The sequence below is a fragment of the Hippichthys cyanospilos genome, chromosome 21, assembly GCF_059441005.1.
Source record: "Hippichthys cyanospilos isolate Australia breed blue-spotted pipefish chromosome 21, RoL_Hcya_1.0, whole genome shotgun sequence".
In the NCBI taxonomy this organism is placed as follows: Eukaryota; Metazoa; Chordata; class Actinopteri; order Syngnathiformes; family Syngnathidae; genus Hippichthys; species Hippichthys cyanospilos.
This window is the reverse complement of record NC_142389.1, coordinates 15,561,676-15,584,832: the sequence shown is the minus strand read 5'-3', so window position 1 is coordinate 15,584,832 and position 23,157 is coordinate 15,561,676. Positions and strand designations below refer to the sequence as shown.

The following is a 23,157-nucleotide window of genomic DNA, read 5'->3' as shown; positions in this document are numbered from 1 at the left end:
AGCTGAAAAATGCTTAGTTTATGATTTATAGTCAACATTAATGAAATGTTCCAAACAAGCGTTTTCAGCCCGAGTGGAGCACATTTTGACCATTTTTTTAAAAACATCATTGTACATTGAAATTTCTGCTTGCGTATGCTTTAGAAGCAAGAATTAAGAGGACTACATTCATTATTTCAGCTGAAAAATGCTTAGTTTATGATTTATAGTCAACATTAATGTAATGTCCCAAACAAGCGTTTTCAGCCCGAGTGGAGCACATTTTGACTGTTTTTTTAAAAACATCATTGTACATTGAAATTTCTGCTTGCGTATGCTTTAGAAGCAAGAATTAAGAGGACTACATTCATTATTTCAGCTGAAAAATGCTTAGTTTTTGATTTATAGTCAACATTAATGAAATGTCCCCAACAGCGTTTTCAGCCCGAGTGGAGCACATTTTGACTGTTTTTTTAAAAACATCATTGTACATTGAAATTTCTGCTTGCGTATGCTTTAGAAGCAAGAATTAAGAGGACTACATTCATTATTTCAGCTGAAAAATGCTTAGTTTATGATTTATAGTCAACATTATTGAAATGTCCCCAACAGCGTTTTCAGCCCGAGTGGAGCACATTTTGACTGTTTTTTTTTTAAAAACATCATTGTACATTGAAATTTCTGCTTGCGTATGCTTTAGAAGCAAGAATTAAGAGGACTACATTCATTATTTCAGCTGAAAAATGCTTAGTTTATGATTTATAGTCAACATTAATGAAATGTTCCAAACAAGCGTTTTCAGCCCGAGTGGAGCACATTTTGACCGTTTTTTTAAAAACATCATTGTACATTGAAATTTCTGCTTGCGTATGCTTTAGAAGCAAGAATTAAGAGGACTACATTCATTATTTCAGCTGAAAAATGCTTAGTTTATGATTTATAGTCAACATTAATGAAATGTTCCAAACAAGCGTTTTCAGCCCGAGTGGAGCACATTTTGACCGTTTTTTTAAAAACATCATTCTACATTGAAATTTCTGTTTGCGTATGCTTTAGAAGCAAGAATTAAGAGGACTACATTCATTATTTCAGCTGAAAAATGCTTAGTTTATGATTTATAGTCAACATTAATGAAATGTTCCAAACAAGCGTTTTCAGCCCGAGTGGAGCACATTTTGACCGTTTTTTTAAAAACATCATTGTACATTGAAATTTCTGCTTGCGTATGCTTTAGAAGCAAGAATTAAGAGGACTACATTCATTATTTCAGCTGAAAAATGCTTAGTTTATGATTTATAGTCAACATTAATGTAATGTCCCAAACAAGCGTTTTCAGCCCGAGTGGAGCACATTTTGACCGTTTTTTTAAAAACATCATTGTACATTGAAATTTCTGTTTGCGTATGCTTTAGAAGCAAGAATTAAGAGGACTACATTCATTATTTCAGCTGAAAAATGCTTAGTTTATGATTTATAGTCAACATTAATGTAATGTCCCAAACAAGCGTTTTCAGCCCGAGTGGAGCACATTTTGACTGTTTTTTTAAAAACATCATTGTACATTGAAATTTCTGCTTGCGTATGCTTTAGAAGCAAGAATTAAGAGGACTACATTCATTATTTCAGCTGAAAAATGCTTAGTTTATGATTTATAGTCAACATTAAGGAAATGTTCCAAACAAGCGTTTTCAGCCCGAGTGGAGCACATTTTGACCATTTTTTTAAAAACATCATTGTACATTGAAATTTCTGCTTGCGTATGCTTTAGAAGCAAGAATTAAGAGGACTACATTCATTATTTCAGCTGAAAAATGCTTAGTTTATGATTTATAGTCAACATTAATGTAATGTCCCAAACAAGCGTTTTCAGCCCGAGTGGAGCACATTTTGACTGTTTTTTTTAAAAACATCATTGTACATTGAAATTTCTGCTTGCGTATGCTTTAGAAGCAAGAATTAAGAGGACTACATTCATTATTTCAGCTGAAAAATGCTTAGTTTATGATTTATAGTCAACATTAATGTAATGTCCCAAACAAGCGTTTTCAGCCCGAGTGGAGCACATTTTGACTGTTTTTTTAAAAACATCATTGTACATTGAAATTTCTGCTTGCGTATGCTTTAGAAGCAAGAATTAAGAGGACTACATTCATTATTTCAGCTGAAAAATGCTTAGTTTATGATTTATAGTCAACATTAATGAAATGTCCCCAACAGCGTTTTCAGCCCGAGTGGAGCACATTTTGACTGTTTTTTTAAAAACATCATTGTACATTGAAATTTCTGCTTGCGTATGCTTTAGAAGCAAGAATTAAGAGGACTACATTCATTATTTCAGCTGAAAAATGCTTAGTTTTTGATTTATAGTCAACATTAATGAAATGTCCCCAACAGCATTTTCAGCCCGAGTGGAGCACATTTTGACTGTTTTTTTTAAAAACATCATTGTACATTGAAATTTCTGCTTGCGTATGCTTTAGAAGCAAGAATTAAGAGGACTACATTCATTATTTCAGCTGAAAAATGCTTAGTTTATGATTTATAGTCAACATTAATGAAATGTTCCAAACAAGCGTTTTCAGCCCGAGTGGAGCACATTTTGACTGTTTTTTTTAAAAACATCATTGTACATTGAAATTTCTGCTTGCGTATGCTTTAGAAGCAAGAATTAAGAGGACTACATTCATTATTTCAGCTGAAAAATGCTTAGTTTATGATTTATAGTCAACATTAATGAAATGTTCCAAACAAGCGTTTTCAGCCCGAGTGGAGCACATTTTGACTGTTTTTTTAAAAACATCATTGTACATTGAAATTTCTGCTTGCGTATGCTTTAGAAGCAAGAATTAAGAGGACTACATTCATTATTTCAGCTGAAAAATGCTTAGTTTATGATTTATAGTCAACATTAATGAAATGTTCCAAACAAGCGTTTTCAGCCCGAGTGGAGCACATTTTGACCATTTTTTTAAAAACATCATTGTACATTGAAATTTCTGCTTGCGTATGCTTTAGAAGCAAGAATTAAGAGGACTACATTCATTATTTCAGCTGAAAAATGCTTAGTTTATGATTTATAGTCAACATTAATGTAATGTCCCAAACAAGCGTTTTCAGCCCGAGTGGAGCACATTTTGACTGTTTTTTTAAAAACATCATTGTACATTGAAATTTCTGCTTGCGTATGCTTTAGAAGCAAGAATTAAGAGGACTACATTCATTATTTCAGCTGAAAAATGCTTAGTTTTTGATTTATAGTCAACATTAATGAAATGTCCCCAACAGCGTTTTCAGCCCGAGTGGAGCACATTTTGACTGTTTTTTTAAAAACATCATTGTACATTGAAATTTCTGCTTGCGTATGCTTTAGAAGCAAGAATTAAGAGGACTACATTCATTATTTCAGCTGAAAAATGCTTAGTTTATGATTTATAGTCAACATTAATGAAATGTCCCCAACAGCGTTTTCAGCCCGAGTGGAGCACATTTTGACTGTTTTTTTTTAAAAACATCATTGTACATTGAAATTTCTGCTTGCGTATGCTTTAGAAGCAAGAATTAAGAGGACTACATTCATTATTTCAGCTGAAAAATGCTTAGTTTATGATTTATAGTCAACATTAATGTAATGTCCCAAACAAGCGTTTTCAGCCCGAGTGGAGCACATTTTGACCGTTTTTTTAAAAACATCATTGTACATTGAAATTTCTGTTTGCGTATGCTTTAGAAGCAAGAATTAAGAGGACTACATTCATTATTTCAGCTGAAAAATGCTTAGTTTATGATTTATAGTCAACATTAATGTAATGTCCCAAACAAGCGTTTTCAGCCCGAGTGGAGCACATTTTGACTGTTTTTTTAAAAACATCATTGTACATTGAAATTTCTGCTTGCGTATGCTTTAGAAGCAAGAATTAAGAGGACTACATTCATTATTTCAGCTGAAAAATGCTTAGTTTATGATTTATAGTCAACATTAATGAAATGTTCCAAACAAGCGTTTTCAGCCCGAGTGGAGCACATTTTGACCGTTTTTTTAAAAACATCATTGTACATTGAAATTTCTGCTTGCGTATGCTTTAGAAGCAAGAATTAAGAGGACTACATTCATTATTTCAGCTGAAAAATGCTTAGTTTATGATTTATAGTCAACATTAATGTCATGTCCCAAACAAGCGTTTTCAGCCCGAGTGGAGCACATTTTGACTGTTTTTTTAAAAACATCATTGTACATTGAAATTTCTGCTTGCGTATGCTTTAGAAGCAAGAATTAAGAGGACTACATTCATTATTTCAGCTGAAAAATGCTTAGTTTATGATTTATAGTCAACATTAATGAAATGTTCCAAACAAGCGTTTTCAGCCCGAGTGGAGCACATTTTGACCCTTTTTTTAAAAACATCATTGTACATTGAAATTTCTGCTTGCGTATGCTTTAGAAGCAAGAATTAAGAGGACTACATTCATTATTTCAGCTGAAAAATGCTTAGTTTATGATTTATAGTCAACATTAATGTCATGTCCCAAACAAGCGTTTTCAGCCCGAGTGGAGCACATTTTGACTGTTTTTTTAAAAACATCATTGTACATTGAAATTTCTGCTTGCGTATGCTTTAGAAGCGAGAATTAAGAGGACTACATTCATTATTTCAGCTGAAAAATGCTTAGTTTATGATTTATAGTCAACATTAATGAAATGTTCCAAACAAGCGTTTTCAGCCCGAGTGGAGCACATTTTGACTGTTTTTTTAAAAACATCATTGTACATTGAAATTTCTGCTTGCGTATGCTTTAGAAGCAAGAATTAAGAGGACTGCATTCATTATTTCAGCTGAAAAATGCTTAGTTTATGATTTATAGTCAACATTAATGAAATGTCCCAAACAAGCGTTTTCAGCCCGAGTGGAGCACATTTTGACCCTTTTTAAAAAACAATGTACAATGAAATTTCTGCTTGTTTATGCTTTAGAAGCAATAATTAAGAGGACTACATTCATCATTTCTACTGAAAAATGCTTAATTTAAGATTTTTAGTCAACAATAATGAAGTGGCCAAAACAGCGTTTTCAGCCCGAGTGGAGAACATTTTGACCCTTTTTAAAAAAACATCACTGTACAATGAAATTTCTGCTTGCGAATGCTTTAGATGCAAGAATTAAGAGGACTACATTCATCGTTTTTGCTGAAAAATCCCTAATTTAAGATTTTTAGTCAACATTAATGAAATGGACAAAACAGCGTTTTCAGCCCGAGTGGAGCACATTTTTACCCTTTTTAAAAACCATCATTGTACAATAAAATTTATGCTTGCGTATGCTTTAGAAGCAAGAATTTAGAGGACTACATTCATCATTTCTACAAGGTGATTTTAGGCGCAGACATTAAATTACTATAGCTGTGGATCCGAAGGAAGAATTGAGCAGACAGCCGGTAAGCCCCGTTTGTTCCTCAGCGTTGCGCATGCGATGGTTGTGCGGTGGCGGAAATAGGCACGGGGGGGGGGGGGGCTAAATCATTCGGTGTGTGCATTGTATTTAGTGGCTTGCTGAAGTTTATTCTTTGTTGTATTCGCGCGTTAATTAATTTAAAAGTTGGTAGTCTAATTTTAAGGCACTGCTAGTTTAATGTCAAACGCGTACTGTGTATTTTGATTATGTTATATTGTGTATCTGGTTTTATAAGGAATGTGAAAAGAGTTAATGTTTTTTGTTTGTTTTTTACCTGCGACCAACATAACAAGGATTGAAGAAAATCAAAATAAAAAAGGAGAAAAAAAAAAAAGGAAAAACAAGAATCTGGTCATTGAGTGGAACCCAGTTAGAAGCTCGGCTTTTGTAGTACCCCTTCAAGTGTGAGAGAAGCACAGCAAAAAAAAAAAAACACTTGACAGTAAAAAACTGAGCAGTTGCTGGTTGAAGAAGCATACCAAACCAGCATTGCGTCCAGGCCAGCCCGCTCCTGCTGCTGAGGCCACATCTTGCCCGCTCCTGCCAAGCTCAGTAAGCTAACGTTGTTACCAAAGCCCAGGATGGCCGAGTCGAAGTCTCTGCAACAGTTGAAGAGAGAGAGATTGACCGCCAAACAGCGGTTTACCCGACAAGCAAAGGCACTGCTAAAGTCTTGCAAGAAAATGTCGACAGAAGAACTATTGGGAGCCTTAAGCAAGGTGACATTCGAGGCTGAGAAGATATTGGAGGCAAATGAGGAAGTGGAAGCTTTCATTGAGGAAGCGGAGCTTTAATCTACTGCTTAAGAGGACATCACTACTGCTAAAGAGGACATCAATGTGGATCTGAGGAAGACGACAGAAGACTGCGAACAGAAGCTTGAGGAAGTGGAAACTATTGTCCAGGAGGTGCTGTGGCGAAGTTTTGGCTGCTCCGAACGCTCATTTGCTGTGGAGGCAGCCGAAAAAGACTGTAGGCGCCTGGCAAGGAAATCCGGCCTTAAGCTGGAGGTGTATGAACTAATGCTCAGCAACCTTGAAGGGTTGGTGAAAAAGGCAAAGGAATCCATGCACCAGTGGACTCGATGGGTTCCAGAAGAGGAACGGCCTGACTTCCAGCAGCGCATCAGGAATGTGGAGGGCTCGCTACTGGAGTTAACCTCAGAAAAAGCTACCCTACTGCTAGTAAAGCTGGAAAGTAGTTCCTCAGAGGAAGTGCCACACCAGTCACCTGCCATTACACTCAAACCAAAGGCACTACCACAGTTCTACGGCAACAAACGAGACTTCTACCCCTGGAGGAAAGAGTGGGAGGCACTCCAAAGGCAAGGGGAACCGACCGGGTCCAGGGAGGTCAAAAAGATCCAACTGCTGGGTAGCCTGGAGGACAAAGTCGTGAGGGACCTTCGCCTGTCAACATACGGGACGGCGGATGAGATCTTTCGGGTCCTCGAAAACATGTTCGGAAACAAAATGGCAATTGTGCTGGAAATCATGGAGGAGCTACAGGCACTGCCACCAGTTAAAAGTCACCATCCCAGGAAGATTGTGGACTTAATACAAATTGTGGAATAGGCCCTATTCCACCTCAGTATGACCTCAGTGGACTAGGGAACACCGGTGCCCTGAAAAATCCACTCGTCACAAAGTCCCTGGAAAGTAACCTGCCGAAGGATTTAAAGAAAGAGTGGCTAGTCCATGTGTCAGAAGAGGAAGATCCCTCCCCTGAGGACAGGTTTGACATGCTCATTAAGTTCCTTAAAAATCAAAAGAAGATATATGGGCAAGTAGACTGTGCCGAAGAGGAGTCTGCTGGCAGAGAAAGGCCTTGAAGAGTTCCCTGTCATTATGATGATCCTGGAAGTCACCGCAAATGCTGGCCAGAAGATTGGGACTCTGATAGACTTGGCCTCTGACACAAACTACATAACTCATGAGTAAGCTGAACTTGAGGAGTGAGGATGTGACTCTTGTAGTCCATGGAGTCGGCGGGATGCAAGTGACTGTGGAGACCAAGCGGTACCTGCTAAAGATCCGGGTTTCAACTCCAAGAGGAACCCTGAGATCCCACCAGCTTGTTTGCTACGGGCTGGACAGCATTACCAAGGTGGTTTAGGGGTTGGCCTAAATCATTCGGCGTGTGTATTGTAGTTAATGGCTTGCTGAAATTTATTCTTTGTTGTATTCGCGTAATTTAAAAATAGGTAGTCTAATTTTAAGGCACTGCTAGTTTAATGTCAAACACGTACTGTGTATTTTGATTATGTAATATTGTGTATCGGGTTTTATAAGGAATGTGAAAAAAGTTAATGTTTTTTGTTTAGGGTTTTTTACCTGTGACCAACATAACAAGGATTGAAGAAAATCAAAATAAAAAAGGAAATAAAAAAGGAAAAACAAGAGTCTGGTCATTGAGTGGAACCCAGTTAGAAGCTCAGTTTTGGTACTAACCCTTCAAGTGTGGGAGAAGCACAGCAAAAAAGTTAAAACACTTGACATTATTCGAAAATGAAATTTCTGCTTGGTTATGCTTTTTAGAAGCAAGAATATTCAGGATAACATTCATCATTTTTGCTGAACTACGTTTAGTTTATGTTTTACAGTCAACGTTAATGAAATGACCAAAACAGCGTTTTCAGCCCGAGTGGAGGACATTTTGACCCTATTTGGCAGACATCATTCTACAATGAAATTTCTGCTTGGTTATGCTTTAGAAGCAAGAATATTTAGGATAACATTAATCTTTTCTGTTGAAATATATTTAGTTTTTATTTTACAGACAACATTAATGAAATGGCCAAAACAGCGTTTTCAGCCCGAGTGAAGCACATTTTGACCCTTCTTGGCAAACATCATTCTACAACTAGATTATGTACAATTCCTCAAAAAATTGCGTGTGAAGGGCAAACAGTTGAAGGGAGAGGTGTTGCATGCTGGAGTTATGTTGAATGTTGAAGTGCTTGAACCTGTGACATCATGTGAAATATACAAAGTTGGCATTGTTTTAAATAGGCCTATCTTTGTAGAAGATAAAAGAAAAAAATAAAACATTAGGAATTGTGGGAACATTTTGAATTGTGGGAAGAGGAAAATGGAATTCATGGAACAGCGGGCTTCGGGGAAATCGATTAAAGTTGGAACATTTTGAATGAGTCAAATAATGTAGAAGATACAAGGAAATACTGAAAATGATGAATAGTTCTTTAACACTATTTTCTTCATAATATTTTTAGTAAACTCTCAATTTTCTGGTTTGTAGTTACCATTCTCCTAGTAAAATAAAAATTCTGGATGGAGCCCTGTTGTGTGTGCGCATGAGTGTGTGTATTCGTTCGTCACTTACATGGATGAATTGTCCATCCACGGTCACCGTCTCCTCATGCAGTTTTTGTTTCATGACGGATAGCATTGACGGCACAGATGAGGCATAGAGGAGCTCTCTCTGGCTGGGGCCTCCTTTTCCTCTGGTAATTGCAGTTGGGGCCCGACATCAATTTTGTGGCCCTTCTACTTATTGACAAACACGAAACTGCTGCCCTCTTTTTGACTTTGGATGCAGTTTTTACTTAGAGTCATGTGTTCTGCAACCACCTTAGCGATGAACAATGTTGTATCCATTCTGAAAGAGAAAAGCAAAAACTATTGACGTTGTTTTTTTTTTGTATTCGATATATGTCAAAACTCATTTTGGCTCTGGGGCCGGATCTACACCTTCTGTTTTCAGGTGGATCAGTAAATAAATGTCAACTCTAGCTTTGTTTCCCAGAACTATGTTTTATCATTAGCCTACATTTGTAGCCTATCCTACATACCTATCGTAATCACGGATGACAAGAGATCTGTTCTAAGCAAAACACATATATTCACAAACGATTGCATTAGAAAAAAATATGTTTTTGTGTTTGGTGGTGAATGTGTTAACAACGGCTTTATTTTAACAGTTGACTGAATGCAATTTTACTCCTGAACCAACTCACCACACTAACAAACCGAAGTGGAAGCTATGATTATTTAGTTTTTTGGCCTTGATTGTCATACTACTTTGAAACAAAAAATAAAACGTTATAGCAGCGCATGGCCAGTAAGATTAAGTTATATCATATTAATATTAATCGTCTTTTGCATGAAACCAGATTAATTTTATTTTTAATACACTGGACGTGAGGGATTTTTTCATATTTACTGCTCTCTAGCGGCGGAAGGGAGCATTTGTTTTGATTTCTTTTAAAAATCAAAACTTTTGATAGAGATGAACTACAGACTCGCTTTTTTCGACGGACTGAAATTTTTGCCGGGTCGAATGAAATCTAGTGTTGTAGAAATCAAAGCTTTTTGATCCACTGAATCCGTCTGAAGCAACTGTGTTGAAATGGGTCAGTATCGCGACGCACTCACATGAATCCATGTTGAGCATCACGACTGCTTCCTGAAACACTGCATCAATGGGACAGTTGTGTCAAAATGGGTCAGAGTTTCAAAGCATTTGACACAATTCAGTATGGTGACATATTTTTGATAAAACCACATTGCATTTCCATTTGACATTTGGGCAATGTATAATAAAAATACAAGAAACTATTGTAACATTCTTAGAAAACAAAAAAAAAAGAAATACTTGTGCAACAAGATACTGTGATGGTACCTTGTTGCAGTTGGTTGGCAACCAGTTCAGGGCGTGCTTCATCTACTGCCTGAAGTAAGGTGGGATAGGTACCAGCAAGCCTGCGATCCTTGTCCTCACAAGGATCGCTGGCTTGCTGGAAGACAGAAAATGGATGGATCAATGGATGGATAGGTATACAATATATATAGATAGAAAATGGATGGATGAATAGGTATATAAAATGCTTCAAACACTGGAATCGGTATTTATGTGTTTTACATATTTTTTTTTTCAAAAATAAAATAATTTCTGTCACATTGGTTCCTATTTTTTGGAGTTGCAGGCATATGAAAATATATTTTAGGTACCTATTTTAGGTATGTATGGATGTATGTATGTATGTATGTATGTATGTATGTATGTATGTATGTATAGTATGTACTGTACAGTATGTACATTGTGTATGCATGTATGTACACTGTACGCATGAGTGTGTACAGTACAGTAGGTATGTATTTGTGAAAAATATAAATATTGCAGATGAACCAGTGCAAAAAATACATAAATATTTAGAAAAATCTCAAAATAATGAATATTTATTTTCATATATTTACATATTACTTTGAATAACCTCTTAAATTTCTGATTAGCAGATACCATGCTCCTAGTAAAATAAATATTCTGGATGGAGCCCTGTTGTGAGTGTGTGTGTATACGTTTGTGACTCAACAAACTTACATGGATGAATTGTCCATCCACAGTCACCGTACCCTCAGGCAGCTTTTGTTTTACGTGGGCTGGTGTTGATGGCACAGATGAGGCACAGAGCAGCTCTCTGGTTTGGGCCTCCTTTTCCTCTGGTAATTGTAGTTGGGGCTCGACATGAATTTTTGTGGCCCTTCTGCTCATTGACAAACACAAAATCGATGCTCTTGTGTCTTTGGACGCAAGGTGAGGACACAGGTTTTGCCTTGACACTTATGTGTTCTGCAACCACCTTAACAATGGAGCAATGCTGTTGCCATTCTGAAAGAGAAAGCCAAAAACACGGTTTTTGATTTGATATATTCTAATTGTTTCAAGAGAGTCACTGAAACTGCATAAAGTACAACAGAAGCTCGTATCTACACAACCTCAATGTGAAATTTAGCCATCAGGTGAAGCACAGCCGCAAAGCACCCATTTAAGCAGCAAGGAAGGCTTCCATTTCAAATGTCACTTTTGCACTAAAATAAATAGTATAATAAATAGTTTTGTATTATTATTACATTACATTTCATATTTCATATTTGGACTGCATTTAAGGCATCACATATATTTTAAAATTAGGTAAATAAGAGATACTTATATAGTATAAAAAGAATTTATGTAAATTATTAAATAATCATTTTAAATTAAGAACTACAGTACTATAAATTTATTATAACGTATTCAAAATAACGAATGAGCTCATTGTAAATGAACAAAAATTATTGTGCCTAACAAGCATTGCAATATGCAACGAGATAGTTTTAGAACATACAAGAATACTTTTTTGCGAGCAATGCAATGGCATTCGGCGGAAAACGACATGGCTTTCAGTTTACATTAGCATCTTAGCTTCGTCGTTCCTTTAGTCAGTGCAGAATAGAAAAATACTTCGATCGCCCTAGAAGAGATTAACATTGGCCGAGGGTCCCCACCAGGGCTCTCACCAGACATCGCCTTTATTCTGTGACGTATTATGAACGGTCAGTCTCGTAATTCTTTTTAAACATAATTAATTTACATCTGGACAGGTAACGTTGCCACATCAAATCCGCTCTTGCATCTGCAAAATGAAATAAATAAAAAATACAGTATTTACTAGACCGATTTAGTGCTAAATTTCTTCTCCACAACTCCAACGCAAAACTGAAAGTAAAAGTAGGAAGCTATAGTGTGTTGTTGCCACTCACTCATTACAAAATAAAAAACGAGTATAAAAAATGAATCTTATGCCAACAGGCTGGATTATTAACATTAGAAAGAAAAAAAGAAACGATGTAAAAAACTATTCTGTATGGAGTCTCATGACTTCCCCCTCTGTGCTGAACAAAAGTGGGAGGCGCAGGCCACCGGCAGGTATAAGTGGGCGTTCATCAAATGTGGCTTCCCACATGGCCAGGGGGATAGTGACTGGGTTCCCCGAGTCCTCCACCACCTCCACTATGTCCACCAAGTAATCAACACGATGGTGATGTTTTTGCTTGACTCGCAGATCTGTTGAGTGGAATGATAAAATGAAGTGTCATAATGGATGAAATTCAAAACAAAATTACTGGTTGTTTACATACACACATTCCAGGCACACGCACGCGCGAGATGGTCATCATTATACTTAACTTTCAGTTTTTAACACAAAACCTTATCATTTTGCGTTTAATGAAAGAGGACTACAGAACTCTTATTGTAATTACCATTAAAAGTTGGAATTCACAGGATTTGTGCAATTTTAAGTTCAACCATAGCTGAGTGTCTAATTTATTCCATTTATTCCAATTAGAATAGATATGAATGACTCATGAACAAAAGTGTGAGGCACAGGCCACCGGCAGGTATAAGTGGGCGCTCATCAAATGTGGCTTCCCACACAGCCAGAGGGATGGTGACTGGGTTGACTCATGTGTTTAATTAATACCATTTATTCCAATTAGAATAGATATGAATGACTCATAGTTATGAAAATGCTTCATATTAACACCTCAATTGGAATTAAGAGGCCAAACCTAAGTTGACTTTCATTTGGATTCACAGGTGTGTTGTATTCATTTTATTAATCCAAACACACGTGTCACGTGTATGGTTCAATCAGAATAGCCAAGCCGTCAATGGTTCTGTCTTGACTGAAATGTGTTGTGAGATTGTAGTTCACATGCTATAAATGGCAGCAAGAGCGTGACTGAGACAGAAGTACTTTGAGTACTGCATTGATTTTGTCTTGATGTTGCTTGATAAGTATTAAAATACCTTGAACACAGGCAATTTTTGAGTACCACTGACATAGAAGCAATTAATTACTCACATCTACTTTGGTGTACTGCGTTGTGTGCATGGTGACACCGTAGTCATTGCCTCGTACACTCAAATGGGTGAAGCGATAGTTGATCCCCACAGAAACATTATTGAGGGTGGCCTCCCTCCAGAGGGTGATCTTTACAGATGCTTCATCCTGTAGTAGTTTAAAAATGCTCTGTATGTGTTGTTTGAAGTTCGACAACTGAAAATCACTAACTGTGTACTTACTTTTTGAATTGTGATTATGCACATGGGCGCATCCCGGGTGCCCCTCTGCCTCACCATCCGCATTGACTGCATCTAAAGTGGACCAAGGTAAACATAAAAGTCAAAGGCATAATTATGTGTGCTCGTGCCTAGAATGTGTGTGTATAAACAACCATGAAACTGAAAGGGAAGAAAAAAAGTCATTTGGGTGTCCTTGTAATAATCAGTTCATTGCAATAATTGTGTTAACCTGCACGTAACTGTATTTCAAATGCATTCATGTCCTTCTGGGGCAACCTCTCGACAAACCAAAGTAATGGTGAGTTTTAGTCAATCACATTTTGAACGTAAAACAAGTTGACACTTAATGAAAAACGAAAGGTATTCCAAATACAGTATTGCAAGAGAAAGCAAGTAATCGTGTTAGAACACAAAAAATGGGCGTAATACACATGATGGAAATAGAATAATAGAAAAATAAGTAATGAATAAATGATTTTTTTTCACACGTTATCTTTGATGAGTGTATGTACAAGAATGTGTGTGACAGTGCTTATAGGTGCATATGTGACCTAATAAACTTACATGAGTTACTTGCCCTTCAAGGGAAACCATGCCCTCAGGCGCCTGATTTTTGATTGCCTGAGGGGTGATGGTGGCGATGGGGGGCACAGAAGGAGCTTGGCTTGGGCCTCCAGGTCAGGGGAGATGGTGAGTTGGGGACCAGAATAAATCTTCATCCCCCTCCTGCTGAGCAGGACATTTGGGGTCCAGCTATCCACACAATTACAAAAGACAAAGTTGTTGCCCTCTGTGACTTTGGCAGCCAAATCTGGAAATAGAACAAGTTTGTACACGCTTTGCCCGTCACAGAGGGCAACAACTTTGTTTTCATGAAATCCGTCCAACTCTAGCGGTCGTTAGGGCAAAAAATCCAGTTTTTGGCCGTGATGCATGTTTCTACTTTTACTGCTTTCGCGATGAGCATCTGTGTTGCCACACTATTAGGACCGTGATATTTCATCAAATAAATTCTAAATAGTTGCCAAAACGGTACAGTTGTACCGAACCTAGTATATGCACAACATCATTTAAAGTTTAGTGGTATAATGACGCGCAATTTCCACAAGAGTGAATTGTTGAGGGGATAACCACAAAGCATCAATTTAATTTCAATTAAATAATTTCATGTCAATTAAATAGGAACGTCTGCCTTTTCTAACGTCAGCGTAATATCATGAAAAAGAAATAAATTTTCACACCAGCATTATATTACATTTATTGACTGCATTTAAAGATAGTATTATGTACAACAAAACCAAATAATGCAACAATTCCTGTTTTTGTAACGAAATAAAATGTCATGAGTCAGTGGATGAAGTTGAGAGCAATGATTTTAAAGATCCATCAGGTGTCAGTGTTGAGCAACAAAAGCAACAGGTCAAGCTAGCTTAAAGCCGCACGTGGCGAGTCTGTGTGCTAGCAGAAGCGTCCACATATACATTGTGATGGAAAACAAACTACGAAATTTCAGTTGACACTTTCTTTGCAGATTAACAAAATAAAAATCCCTAACATATTCCAGCACTCTGGAGGGATTTATTGTGACGAGCGGCGACAGAGCAGTGTATATAATTAAATCGAGTTTTACCCCCCACCCCACCCCACTATTGCGTTGGAGAAAAAAAAAGGGGAAAACGTTGACGATGAAATAATGAAATGTACTGTCTATAATAGAAGAGCATAAAATAAAGACATTTCCAATGGTTCATCGACTGTTTGTAGTTTTACACAAAACGTGTTACACAATGCAAGGTAATTTTCCCTCCACCTGCTAGCCAAGAGGTATTTTTTTTAATATATGTGGCAGAAGGCCGAATTTTTTTTCACACTGGTTTGCACCGATTTCTAACGGCATTTACAGAACATAAAACAACGTTACGGAAAATAAACCTAACACTATACATTTTGAAGTGTATAACCATGCCTTATATATTAAATATTTTCGAGTTTTTTTGTCACTTTCTTACATTTTGAGTCGGGTCAGTCGGCAAAATGTAATTTGCAGTATTTATATATTCCAAATATATATATATAAAAAAAAAAAAAAACATGTCACAGAAGTACATTCACTCGAAAAAACTGAAACACGCAGAACAATAATTTTGGGAAGGTGTTACATTCGGTTTGAATTTAAGAGGAAATAATAGCCTACCTCTCTCTGTCGTCGTCAATGTGAGGTGGACTTTTTATTCCAAATAGCATAGACCCATCCCACTATCGCGTTGGAGAAATAATGGCCTACCTCTCTCTGTCGTCGTCAATGTCAAGTGAATTTTTATTCCAAGTAGCCCCACCCCTAAGTGGCAGAAAGCGGAAAAAACATTCGATTTTGGTAATGTACGTCATCTTGAAAAAAAAAGAGGGGTGATTTATTAAAGTTGTAGCGGGCTTCAAATCGGCTGTGCATACCGACTATGTGCCTATTTATTACTACTTAATAAGCATAACATCTAGAGGTACACAGGGGCTTGAGAATGCACACCATTCATAACATCACCCTTAATAATTTAATGAAGCAACCCTCAATTTCCAGAGCATTCAAAACCAATAGTTTCTTTTCTTTTACTTTTTATTTTTGCAGCCATTGATTATTAACTAATAAACGTGACTACATAAGAAATAAAGTATTTGCACTCACCAATACGGGCCCGCACAGTACCTCCATTTATAAATGAAATGGTTAAGACCGAAAGACTTTGACCGAGCAAGAACAGTTTTTGAGCACATAAAAATATATTGATTTTCTGTGTTTGCGACCTCTGCGTTTTCGCTGAGCACGTAAGGACACAACTCAAGCGTGAGCGAAGGATTTGGAGCGAGCAAAATGTTTTTCTGTGCTGGACTGACTGCTTCGGCCAAAATTCTTGTGGTAGACAAGTGTGAGCAGTCTGGGTGTTGTCCAGGTTGTCTCATGAGGTTTGAAGAGGGTAATGTGGACAAAGTGTGATTCCTTTTGATACAGCATTTTGTTGGAATAAAGTTACTGAGAAATACAAGCAGCTTGTCTAAAATGCATCAAGTAAAAGCACAAAAGAAAAACCTCTCTGAAATTGAATATCATTATATTATAATGTTTAATTATAAACATTTAATTCTCTGGATATTATAATGATTATAATATGCAGAGAATTAAATGTATTTTGTGGCATTTAACAATCTGGCCAATTTGCATCAAAGGGGTTTCCACTGTATGACACAATTTTACTGTTAAGCACTCAAGTATGCTGGCAGCATAATCGATGCAACACTGAATGGTGTTAAACTGAATGCGAGAAACAAACGCGAAAAGTAATTCCTAAGAAGTTAAGAACAAAATTAGTTGGTAGAGTATGCCTGAACAGTGGAGAGTGTTTTTTTAATGTCTTATTAAATAAATCAAGATAAGATAGTTGAATAGCTGCACAATAAGAAATGTAAAAAAAAAAAAAAAGGGAATAGAAACAAATCTGTTCCAGCAGCAAAGAATTTCCAATTGACTTTTTTTTCTTATTCAAACTTTAGGGCAGGGATCACCAAACTTTTTGAAACCGAGAGCAATTCTTTGGTACTGAGTAATACGAAGGACTACCAGTGGTGGCGGTTGGCAAAGAAATACCGTGCATTCGCCGGAAGAGGGCAATGTTGTATTGAAACGTAACCTAATTTTGTTCTGTTCGATTTTTATATTTTGTATTTCGGTTGAAATGGCTCCATATTATTTCTAAGTCCACTGGAGCAATAGTGTTAATTTATGGATGATTTTCAATCCGTCAGCTAGCAGAGTTTATTAAGGGTTGCGAAAGGGGCTTCCGGGAAAATCATTCACGCTGCTGTCATCAAGTCAGACGCGACGGCACGCGTATATCCGAAGACGTAAAGTGTTCCAGCTTTGTCTATGTTTAGCGGCCCAAAGTGGTATGTATGAGTTTGGTTTATGTTTAAATGCATATTATGTTGTCCGTAGCTGACATCTCTTTTGTATGTGTCAGTTCTACGGTGTGAACTGTTGCAAACAAGTGCAGTCAGTAAAGCATTAGTACGAAGAACCTTGGTGTCTCTCCCTTTTTTTGGACAAAGCCGGCATAACCAGTTTATGTGAAGACCTTGATCATGTGATTGATTTCTCACAAGAATTAAGGATCAGCTGTAGTAAATCAAGTGTAATATGTCATGTATATGTGATTTGCATAATCGTTAGTAAAATTCCTGGAAAATTACAATGGTCTATCACTTGAACTATTATAACTATTATAGCAGACCAGGTCTGCTGGTTATTCATGTGATTTTTGGGGGCGACCCAGTGCCTGCGGCCACTACGTGGATGACCCCTGCTTTAGGTAATTCAATTATGCTGGTAGCATAAACTCTCAAGCAATGTATTATTCAATGACACGGAATTCAAAGTTCAAAGGAAGTTGCATGGTAGAATAGGCTAAAAGACGGTGGAAGAGGTTGAGCAATGTCTTGTTTTCCTGTAGTTTGAACATGTTTCCCATTGGGTGAATAAACATTTAAATATGAACAAATGTTGTTTTCGTCGAGGGGGTATCATACAGTGGAAAGTCCTCATTGTAACTACAATAGTATTTCTTAATGGAGAATTAATGATAAAATAGGAGATGAATAGATGCACAGAGTAGTACAAAAAAAAAAAAATAATGGGAACAAATCTGGTCCAATCGCATCAAAGGTGTTTCCACTTTAAGGCACTTCCATTTTTTTTACTGTAAAGGGTAACTATACATTTAAATATGAAGAAGTACAGTGTTTTAGTAAAGGCAGTATCAAACAGTGGAAAGTCCTCATTCTAACTGCTGTAAAATTTCTTAATGAAGAATTAATGATAAAACAGATGAATTGATGCACAAAAAAAATAGCATCAAAGGTGTTTCCACTGTCTGACTCATTCATTTTATTACTGTAACGGACTCAAGTATGCTGGCAGCATTAACCGGTAACTGATGAAACACTGAATGATGCTGAACTGAATGTTGGTTACAACAGCTGAAAAGTAGTTACTAAGACAATTCGGAGGAAATTGGTTGATACAATAGGCTTAAAAACAGCAGAGGGTGTGTGCGTGTGTGTGTATGTACACACACACACACACACACACATTATATATATATATATATATATATATATATATATATATATATTTTTTTTTTTTTTTTTATAACAGGCTTCTCATTTCATGACTGTACATTCGAATGTCACCTTACACCAAAAACAGAAGTGCTGCATCAGTCCATCACACTGTTTTAGCTGAGGGGTTTTCATACAGTGGAAAGACAGAATTTAATCTCATAATAACTGCTTTAAGATTTCTTAATGAAGACGTAATGATAAAATAGTGGATGAAAAGATGCACAAAGACTTATGTAAAAAATTGGATTAAAGGAATAGAAACAAATCTCTAAGATCAAACAAGCTTGTCAAAAATTTTAAGTGCAAACCATTGAAAAAGGAGACCAACAAATACAAATACAATGGTTTACGAACTCCCTCTTTTACAAACTTTTCATTTTACGAACGTGGACCGCGGCGTTTTTTGTCCCCCTCTTACGCACAAACCTTTCGTTTTACGAACAATCACAATGTGTCCGTACTATTTTTTTCGCTTTGCTGCATCAACAAAATCAACTGTTCTCACATGTCACGGTAACGCTGATATGCTATTGCTCTTACAATGTTACAGTCACTGTGTCAGTCACGGTGTCAGTCACGGAGATGCTGATATGCTATTGGTCGATTAAGGTCACAGTCCTGGTCTCAGTCACGGAGATGCGGATATGCTATTGGCCAGCGTCACGTCAATCAGAGAAATGCCAATGTGCTATTGGCCGAACGCCTTCATCTAGCTTGATGGCACAGCCGGTCGGTGTGTTCTGAAGACTTTGCAAACTTTATCTGTTAGACATGGCTTCTAAAATTGCGAGTGGTGGTAAAGGAAGAAATAAGAGGATGATGACAATAGAAACGAAGCAGGAGATAATAAAAAAATACGGAGGCGCACGCATAGTTAACCTTGCTCGTGAGTATGGCCGAAACCGCTCGGCATTCTTCGAAGGGCAAGACTTTCCTTGCCAGGGGACGGACCTCGGTCAACAACAAAATGGAGAGGCTTCTTCTATTATGGATTAAAGTGAAGGAAATCGCCTGTGATATGTTCTCGTTTGAGAAAAGTTTTCATTTAAGAAAATAAATAAATTCTGCGGGTTAGTCTCTGCTCCCCTCCGCCTCCACCCAGCTCAAGTCACGTCGCCCCAAAGGTAAATGTCATTTTTCCTTTGTATATTTGTTTAATTTAACTGTACAGTAGATTGTTACTATTTTTTAATATGTGTATAAAGTCATGATGTTTTTACCTAAGGTTTTTGCACGCGTTGCACGCGTTCACTAATTAACATAGGTTTGGATTTCCCGTCATACGAGCAATTCGAGTTACGAGCATAGCTGCTGAACGGATTAAGTTCGTAACACGGGGGTCCACTGTAGTTGTGTGATGTGAAGCAGTACATTATAGCTTCATGTGTCAAGAGTGAGAGATTGTATTTATGTTATGGAATATTAAGATGTTACATGAAACATTGTCTGTATCAACGGCAGTGGTTAGATTTTGGAGCTGATTTGTTCTCATTCCATAATTTGCTAGGGCTGCGATTGGCTGGCAACCAGTTGAGAGTGTCCCTCACCCACTGCCGAAGACAGCTGGCATAGACACCAGCAAGTGAGCGGTCCGCGTGAGGCTATGCGCCGACAAATAGATGGATGGATATAATTTGCGAGGGTAAAAGTTAACACAGGCAATAACAAATTGAGGTAGATGTGCCTCCCAGAATGCTTGTTTGATCTCAGAGATTTAACGGAATCATGAGTATGATACATACAAATGTATTTAAACAAATGCATGAGTGAAAAGGTATTTCATAGAGCAACCTTTGCAGAGCACACAGATGATGGCAAAAATGTATCTATGGATACAGATCATGTAGGTTGGATTGGGGGACTAGGACTGTTCTTTTCAATGCAGGGACAACAGCGTAAGAACAGGAAAAGAGATTGCATTCTAAGGATAGGATGGCGTCATGGTCCTTGTAAACTCCTCAGCAAGGTCGCATGATGAAAAGATGAAGGAGGTGGTGAAGACTAAAGCTGTAAAAAGATAACGCTGCATTTAAAACACCACTTAATAGCAATTTGGCTACTCCTATTGGCGATTTACAAATGAATCGGCAGAAGTGGTGCTTGGTTGTCCGTGGTCTTCATGTTGTTGGCACTTGTTTTCTTTTTCTTCTTCATTTTTACTTTTTTTTTGTCTCTTGGGGAAAAAGGAGAACACACGACAAAACTTCCATGATGCTGACATCATCTTTCATTTTCTACAATACAGTAAATTAGTATATCACACTCATGCCCAATCAAGTATCCAGTGACATGAATACACTCACATATTTGTTACTGTGATTCTGCTATAAACTGCTTGTGCACCCGAACAAAGAGCCTGTTAAAAAAGAAAGGAAATATTTTTACAACATTTAATGGCTTTAGGAAAAAAGATAGGCTTAATGATTAGCAGTTTACCTTGAAGAGAGGAGATGTTCCAGATGACAACAGGTCCTTGAGCAAGCAGTACAATGGCTCATCAAAATCTTCTACTTGGTGGCAAACGTCCAGCTGTTGTTTGGATGAATGAAATGTGGAGCCACAGGAAACAAGTGGACAGCATCAGTCTACAATAACGAAACAAATCCGTTAAGGGGGTGAAAACAAAAGCTGAGAAAGATATCCACATTTTTTTAGCTGTAATTGACATAAATTACGGCAACTCTCTCCTTTCTCCTGAACAAAGGACCTGTTAGAAATACTGTAGATGGGACAAAAATTACTTATGATGAGCTACTTACCTTTTCCTACCAATAGAAAGAAAATGGTCTGTAGAAAGCACAAAACAGACGTGTTTTAATCCAGAGGGGAACTGCCACTGGACAAGCCTGATGATGTGTCATCAAAGCCTTTGACGCGGTGGTGATCTTCCACTCGTTCTTTGGATGAATGCAACATGTGGAGCCACAGGCAACAAGTGGAAAACATCGGTCTCCAAAAAAGAAACAAAATACACTGAGGAGGTGACAACAAAAGCTGATAGAGATATGCACATTTTTAGTTTTAACTGAAATAAATCACAGCAATTTACACCAGAATGAGGACAACTCCTGCTTGATTGCTGGCTCTTTCTCCTGAACAAAGAACCCGTTAGAAGTAGATGGGACAAAAGTTACTGTCGTTACAAAAGAAGATGATGAGCTACTTAGCTTTTCCAACCAATTAAAGAAGGAAAAAACAGACTTGTTTTAATCCAGAGGGAAACTGCCAATGGACAAGCCTGATGATGTGTCATCAAACTCTTGCACACGGTGGTGATCTTTTCTTTGGATGAATGCAATGTGTGGAGCCACAGGCAACATGGGGAACACATAGGCCTGCAAACAAGAAACACATTCAGGGGGTGAGGACAAACTGCAAAAGAGAGGCGAACCTATAGTTTGTTTTAACTCTTTTAGTGCCAAGCGTTATCGGAAAAGGAAACCTCGAGAGAGCCAGTGTATTTTGCATTTTCAATCATCTTTCACGGCCAACAGAATATTGGATACTATGTCTATGTAAATATGTAAATGTAAAAAAAAAATGAAAATATGAATATATCACATGAAAGATTGACTACCATTCCTTTGAATGCATGTTCAGTTGACAATAGTTATGTTTTATATGTAAAAACACTGTTATCTAGTGGTCACATTTTATCACAACAGAGCTTACAGAACTTATTTTAGATAAGCATTAGTAGTCAAGAGTGTATTCTCATTATGAGTGTATTCTCCATAAGAACATACTTATAACTTTATTATTTAGTTATTATTGTGATTACTATTATTAAAGGGTGGAATTCTTGTCCATGGCACTGAAAGCATTAACTGACACAGTTCACGGCAACTTACACTGGAATGAAGAGAAGTCCTTGCTTGTCTGCCACCCTGGTTTTCAAGTCAGTGCTCCACGATGTATATTTATGGGCACCGATCATTTTAATCTGGGGGGAAAAAAAAGGAATTCAGAACCATTGAGTACAAATATATAACATATATAAATAATAAATAAATATATATACAAAAGTAAAACAGACTTGGCTTTGTCTTACAATATATGTGTAAGATAAACTGACTGATTTAATAGTGCAACAGCTTTGCTTTATGTATTCTAATTGCTATTTTTCTGGCTGATTCATTAGTACAACAGCTTTGCTTCATGTATTCTAACTTACTTTTTCAGACACCACAGCGCCTCTTTGTCTCATATGTGTGTGTGTGTGTTAAAAACAATGTCAAGGTCAAGGCCTGAATCGCAAGTTATCTGCAAGTTCTGCCACGGTGCACAATGCTCATGTTGTGTGACGGTTGAATTGTGAGACCCCCACACCTCAGTAACAGTTTTTTAATAAAAAGACTGCAGTCCGAAAGCTCGGAGAGAGAGAGGGAAGAGAGACTTTGCAACGAGGCTGACATGGTCACGCTCTTTTTCGAGCTCTCCCCACTGCAGTGGTAAAACTTAATCTCTGACTCCTGTGTTGTTATTTACACCTCTCCTCGGGTCATTTGTGGGGTATCAAGCCCACTTCAAACCCAACAATATGTAAATATCCTTTCCATTTATATCTCTACAATGGCATGCCGTTTAAATTCATATGTCATGCGTAATGTCCAGTCATATGCACGTGCAATCAGAAAGTGACATGAAAAACGCACACAAGTGGCTTCTGTTCTAGTATTGACGTCTATTTCCTCTG

General features: G+C 37.3%; 1 protein-coding gene across 42 annotated transcripts in view; it reads right to left on the bottom strand.

Moving 5' to 3' along the window:
* Positions 1 to 8,492: 8,492 nt before the first annotated feature.
* LOC148406730 (uncharacterized) overlaps positions 8,493 to 23,157 on the bottom strand; it is a 28,250-nt gene continuing 13,585 nt past the window's right edge. For 35 of the 42 annotated variants that reach the window (XM_088405357.1, XM_088405356.1, XM_088405359.1 and 32 more), the window contains 3 exons: positions 22,313 to 22,404; positions 20,898 to 21,796; positions 20,765 to 20,817 (listed from right to left, as the gene is read on the bottom strand). Coding sequence is in view for 3 of the 42 variants with exons in the window: in XM_088405398.1 (XP_088261524.1) it covers positions 9,043 to 9,044; positions 9,821 to 9,859; positions 10,068 to 10,182; positions 10,767 to 10,929; positions 11,026 to 11,054; positions 11,162 to 11,182 (369 nt within the window). In the remaining 39 variants the exon portion in view is untranslated. Of the gene's footprint in view, positions 9,045 to 9,820; positions 9,860 to 10,067; positions 10,183 to 10,766; positions 10,930 to 11,025; positions 11,055 to 11,161; positions 12,270 to 13,071; positions 13,219 to 13,292; positions 13,365 to 13,856; positions 14,104 to 15,486; positions 20,635 to 20,764; positions 20,818 to 20,897; positions 21,797 to 22,312; positions 22,405 to 23,157 lie in introns of those variants that run through there. The other 7 variants (XM_088405398.1, XM_088405397.1, XM_088405396.1 and 4 more) reach the window with 7 other exon arrangements.